Source organism: Lactuca virosa, chromosome 4, assembly GCF_052849685.1.
Source record: "Lactuca virosa cultivar CGN04683 chromosome 4, Lactuca_virosa_CGN04683_v6, whole genome shotgun sequence".
Lineage (NCBI taxonomy): Eukaryota > Viridiplantae > Streptophyta > Magnoliopsida > Asterales > Asteraceae > Lactuca > Lactuca virosa.
In genome coordinates, this window is record NC_136429.1 from 412,981,080 (window position 1) to 412,987,257 (window position 6,178).

General features: G+C 34.2%; 1 protein-coding gene across 1 annotated transcript; it reads left to right on the forward strand.

The window, feature by feature from the left end:
* The first annotated feature begins 893 nt into the window (after nucleotides 1–893).
* Nucleotides 894–2,614, forward strand: LOC145108917 (alpha/beta-Hydrolases superfamily protein). Its single transcript, XM_079046002.1, has 3 exons — nucleotides 894–1,792; nucleotides 1,903–2,193; nucleotides 2,282–2,614. Exons 1-3 carry the CDS (start codon nucleotides 1,161–1,163, stop codon nucleotides 2,562–2,564), a joined length of 1,206 nt encoding a protein of 401 aa, XP_078902128.1. The 5' UTR covers nucleotides 894–1,160; the 3' UTR covers nucleotides 2,565–2,614.
* The last annotated feature ends 3,564 nt before the right edge of the window (nucleotides 2,615–6,178 follow it).

Below are 6,178 nucleotides of genomic sequence, written 5' to 3' on the forward strand. Positions count from 1 at the left end.
TATAAGTATGGATATTATTTAATATGCATTTGATTTTTACTTAATTCTTATTGGTGTATTCTAGCACACAATAGATGAGAGAAAGATTTGAACCTACCTCTTTCTCTCTTTCTCTCTCACTCTCTCTCTCTCTCTCTCTCTCTCTATATATATATATATATATATATATATATATATATATATATATTCTTAAAGAAGTTCGTTTATTGTATTTTATAATCATAATGAATATTGTATGATTATTGTAGCAATCACATTTACAAGTTAAGTTATTAAGATTTCTTAGTAAAAATGCTACTGCTATGTCGAACATGGAAGGAAGAAATATAAAAAGTTTTATAGAATTAGTTAACTAAAGTAGTAAACTTACACACAAAGCAAATAATCTCAAATAATTTTTGTGGGTACTTTTTATCCGTTTCCTGTCACAATTAAGAACATCAACCTAAATTTTTTGGATTTTCAAAAGATAATATTAAATTCGCCGGAATGTTTTGGTTTGTTAAATTTATTAATTAAACAACTCACCGAAGTATCGAACCGCACAAACCGCGCTCAAAGAGCATAAACTGTCCGCATCAAACCACACCATTTAACGCGGTTTAGAACTTTTGTGGTGCGGTTTGCGACTTTTAAAAAAACTCAAACCGCATATACAGTACGATTTATGGTTTTGACGCGCTCAAAGCGCATAAACTGTCCGCATCAAACCACACCATTTAACGCGGTTTAGAACTTTCGTGGTGCGGTTTGCGGCTTCAAAAAAAACTCAAACCGCATATACAGTACGGTTTATGGTTTTGACTCAAAACCGCACTGTGAACAACCTATCTATAACCTATAGAAAATAAAGAAGAAGATATTTAATTTATTGTATAAAATCAAAGCATAAAATTATTTTTATTGTATGAACTCGTTCCCTCGTCGATCCCGAAGGAATCCTTGGGGTCTTCATCAAGATTCTGCAAGGCAATCAAGGAGTGAGCTCATAGGAGATCTTCCCGTTGAATCCTTCAAAAATCTTGTTGAGTACAGCCAATTTATTCATCTTTGGTTCTTGATTCCTCAAATACTCGTTTCTTTCTTCATCAGCTGTTCGGCTGTTCCTCAATCATCTTCAATCCCATTTCATCATTGCCCTGAACCCCACAGCTTCCACCATGGAAGCTTCAATCAGCAGATCATTGATAAAATTCACCAATCGCAACTCCATAAATACAATCCTTCATTCTAACTGCCATCCATTGAAACTCTCCCCGCACCCGTCACCACCCGTCTTCTCACCCTTCACCACACTCGCTACTCTCTCACTCTCAGACCCTAATTCTCACGCTCGCAATCATTTCCCCAATTGGAAACCCTCTCATTTCACCCCATCTTCGTTCCCATCAAATGTCAATACTCCAATCTCCGCCGATCGTTTTGCTCGCATTTTATCGGGCCACAACGACAAGTCTTTTGAATGGAAGTTCGCTGATCGGGTAAATGGCGGAGAATTAGGGTTTCTTCCCGAGGATAAGCGGGCGGATGTGACGGTGGTGGTGTTAGGCTGGCTAGGATCGAGGCAAAAGCACTTGAGGAGGTACGCTGAGATGTATAACCTGTTTGGTATGGATGCTGTTACGCTTCCTGCTCCAGTTAACGATGTGCTTGGTTTCCATTGGGGAAGGAAATTGGAGTCAAGAGTTACAGTATTGACTGACGAGCTTGTGTCATGGTTGGAGGAGAAGGAGAACGATGGAAGGGACCGGTTCTTGATCTTTCATACCTTCAGTAACACTGGTTGGCTTGCGTAGGTTAATTCATTCAATTCTGATACAAATTTCTTTCATTTCCATTAAATGGGCATCAGCGAATCACTATGATCAAGCTTGACATGATTATATAATCAATTCTTTACAGCTATGGTTCTATTCTGAACAAATTGCAAGGTAGACAAGAGCTACTGGATAAGATCAAAGGGTGTGTTGTTGATTCTGGAGGAGACCCAGAGCTTGATCCTAAGGTATGGGCAGCTGGATTCACTACAGCTTTGCTTAAAAAACAAAGCTCTGCAGTTAATTCTTCCTCTGAAACAATGGAAGTAAAAAATGTCAATTCAGATGATAAAGAACTTGAATTCATTGAGGTCTTCCTTCTGACATTATTTGAGAAGTTCTTTGCTTATCTCCTTCAATTACCAGATATAAAGAAGTAAGTGTTGCTTTTTTTTCTTCACCTTTTTTTTTATTAAGACTAAAGTACATTGCTATTTTCTGCTTTTTATTTTTGTATGTAACAGGAGATTGACAGAAGTAACATCAACTCTATCAGAAAACCAGCCTTCTCATCCACAGCTGTATCTATACAGCACAGCTGATAAGGTGATTCCATTTCATAAAATAGAATCATTTGCTGAACACCAAAAGAAATTAGGAAAAAAGGTCACGACTTTTAACTTCAAATCGACCCCACATGTGGATCATTATAGAACTTTCACGGATACGTATCGGTCTTTGGTTCAAATTTTCTTAAAAGACTGTTTTGCCCTTGAAGGTAAGCAATTGTGTAATGTAGTGAAGTGAGATTGAAAGGTAGAGAATTAATAGAATGGTTTCTTGGTTTCTTACTTTTACTTGAGATGTATTTATACGTTGTTCTCTTATAGTGTAACAGAATACAACTAACCATGGAATATAATTTAACAAAAGAATATAAAAACTAACACAAATAAATTAAAGATTGAGAAAATCTTGAATTAAATTATGATGAAATTTAAAGTTTAGCTTTTTTTGAGAAAAATAGCATTGTAAGATTTTATTTTATTCCATGGAGTTAAAATCAGTATAAAAGAGGGAACGTATTACTTTAGTAAATAGTGTATTAAAACATCCTCATCGAACTCATGTATAGCAATTAGCTTTGCCAAAAAACTTTACCTCAAACATTATCAAATAAAATGGACAAATTACAATAATGGTCTCTATAGTTTACTAAAAATATCACAGATGGTTCTTATAAGGAATTTGTTGTGCTCAGTGGTTCATAAATTTGAAAAGCTTTGCACTATAAATCTTTGTGGCTAATACCGTTAAAAATTTAACTAAAAGTTAAGTTTCAGCACCGATCATGTAATTACATCTTTTAGTTTTCTGGAGGTTTTAGCGAGAGTGAGTTAAGTGAGTATGTGATACCTCTACATGTGCGATGAGTGTGGTCATACATAGTATGACCTGTAGGAGGTTTCGCTTTTATGTTGGGAAGTTAATAGCGTCGAGATCTCGGTGGGATAGTGTTTCGCGGATGTTTGCAAAATCCCGGTTTCAAATAGCGTTCTGAAATATCGGAGCCGAGATTATCGCCGATATCGGCCGCTATTTAACCGATATTTCAATACCGGTATCCAAGTTTTTTCCCGCTATTTGATTTTTTGGGCTTTTTATACAGATTTATAAAGAAAAATAAGTACTTTAATATGGATTAACCCACAACTTGTAATATTATAATCTCAATCTCCTTTCTTTAACGTTGTAACCTAATCAGAGCTCGGAAGAAACTAGATGGAAAGAAGTTGGAACAGACAGAGTTATAAAAACTCAGTTAATTTGTAATTAAACCTCGGTTAATGCATCTAATTTGTAATTGTAATCAAACCTCAGTTATGTATTTAATTTGTAACTCTTTGTGTGCAACAGGTTATAGTTTTAACTTGTAAACAAGTTACTTTTTGTGATTATTTATATAATTTTTAAAAACCGCAATCCCACCGTTATCCCACCGTGAGAACCGCTATTTTAAATCACGGCAAGTGACCGCTATAAGATTTTAGACCGCGATAATTGCATAGCTTTTATGGGACATCAATGTAAGCCCTTGTATGAGCGGTGATGCTTATTGGAGGGTCGTTTCTCTCTTTTCTGCCTGAGTTGTGAGTCATGATTTGCTCACGAGAAATATTAGTAGTGGTGTGTGCACTACTATTGATGTCTGTAGCCAATGCTTTGTCGCATGGTGACATGATCGCAGATGTGCAGCACGACCATCATGTAGCCGGGCTGGCATGAGGCAACCTTAGTAAGAGTTTTTGACAGAAGGATTGTTGTCAAAGAGCATGATAGCGTGTCCGTTATGTGTTTAATGTCTATGAAGGATATATATATATATATATATATATATATATATATATATATATATATATATATATATATATATATATATATATATATATATATATATATAAAAATGAATACAAAAATCATATGACATCGCATTATTGACCCAAAAAACAACTCACTCAAATAATAAAAAAACACTTTTTAGTTTGCTTATTAATATTTGATCTCTCAAACAACATCGCATTATTGATGCTTTAAGCATCATGTTTGGATCCAACGTAATAATCTCTCAAACAACCTTTCATCAAAGATGTTCTGAGGTACTATCTTTGGCTCCAACGGAATAATATAAGCTATAATCACCAAAACTACAACTCCACTTTTGTATGTATAACAAAATGATCCAATTTTTTTGAAAAAAAAACAACATGATCGCCAAATTTGAAAGTTTTATTTTTTAACTCCTTTTAAGTTGTCTGCCATATATAAGGCCCTTTCCCCAAAACTGATTTTCGAACCTGCTCAAGGACGATAAATATTCTTGCTCGTTCTCCATATATTTAGCGGTTTAAAGCTTCCCGTTCGGGTTAATCTTGAAAAATAGGTTTTCGAACATGAAGAACATGTTTGAATCATGTTCTTCATGTTTGAAAATTTTACTTTAGCATTTATTTGATAGTTTCGTTGTATCATCCCTTGTAGTATTTAATTAGATATAAAACTCACTTAGATAAGTCATTTAATAATTCTAAAAGGCTTAACATGTTTGAAACTTAGGTGATCCTATTTATTTTTATTTATTTATTTATTTATTTGTAGATTTTATAGATTTATGTTTTAATGTGTTCAAAACTCAATAATATATATCTTTACTATCTTATAAAACAAATCTCACTATTTCTATAAATAGATGAAATATATTAATATTATTTTTTAAGACGTTTAAACCATCAAGCTAAAAGTACAAATAAATACGACTAAAATAATATTATATTTAAAATAGTCCAAATTTTATAACCGAATGTACTCATATTTGATGCATACAATAATTCATCCGTCCCTCCTTTGATGGAGTCTATGTTGGATACTGAGATTTCGGCCAATATCTCTGGATTATGGCTGCTTCCGCTGGAATCCTTCTTCTAACTTCTCCATCATCTCTCTCTCTCTCACATAAAAACCCTAAACGCGACCATCTACCACCATAATTTGAATTTCACCACCACCATCAAACGTAGTCACCACCATGTGGTAGCGATGCTATGCATCTTTAACGGTGTTGACGGGTCTTTTTGTTTCTTGACCAAATGTTGAGCAGATTTGGAAATCGCCATCATCTTCTCCGTTTTCTCATCCAGGTAATAGATTCCTCTAATCTATATTTGTCGATTTTTTGTTGGTTGACCAGATGTTTAGAGTAAATCCGGAATTTACCATCATCTTCTCCATTTAATTTCTAATTTAGGTGTGTGCATCTTCACTTTCTCCTTCCAGAGCGCCTGGTTCGACCTCCCACCTCAATGCCCCTAAATCGATGGTCTCTCCCTCTCTTTTTCTCTATAAATGCGTGTGTCAATTTCTTGGAATTTGATCTCGATTTGGAATTAGACCATCTGTTATACCCACCGCATACCACATATGTGGTGGGTGCCACATCAGCACCACATTCTCCTACCACTAGCATGGGATACCTACCACTAACACACCACTCCACCTCATTATTATTATTTAAATTTAATTCAAAAATACATTAAAATCATTTTTTTAATACTAGTTTTACATTAAATTAAAAGACAAAATTACATTAAATAAAAACTACATTAATTGAAATAAAAAAATAAAACTAACAATAAAAAAAAATAAAACTAACAATAAAAATAAAAATTACATTACTTAAAATTAAAAAAAAAAACTAAAAATTTCAACCATAAATAAAATAAACTACCCCATACGCCTACGTAAGGCTCGAACCAACTCTTTCATTGCTTGGAAAAGTTCCAAGTCTTCGCCCTCGAGGTCGTCCGCTTTCATTTTCAAGATTTCCATATCGGTTTTTGTTTGGATCGTCGCTTGTGCCTCTTGAA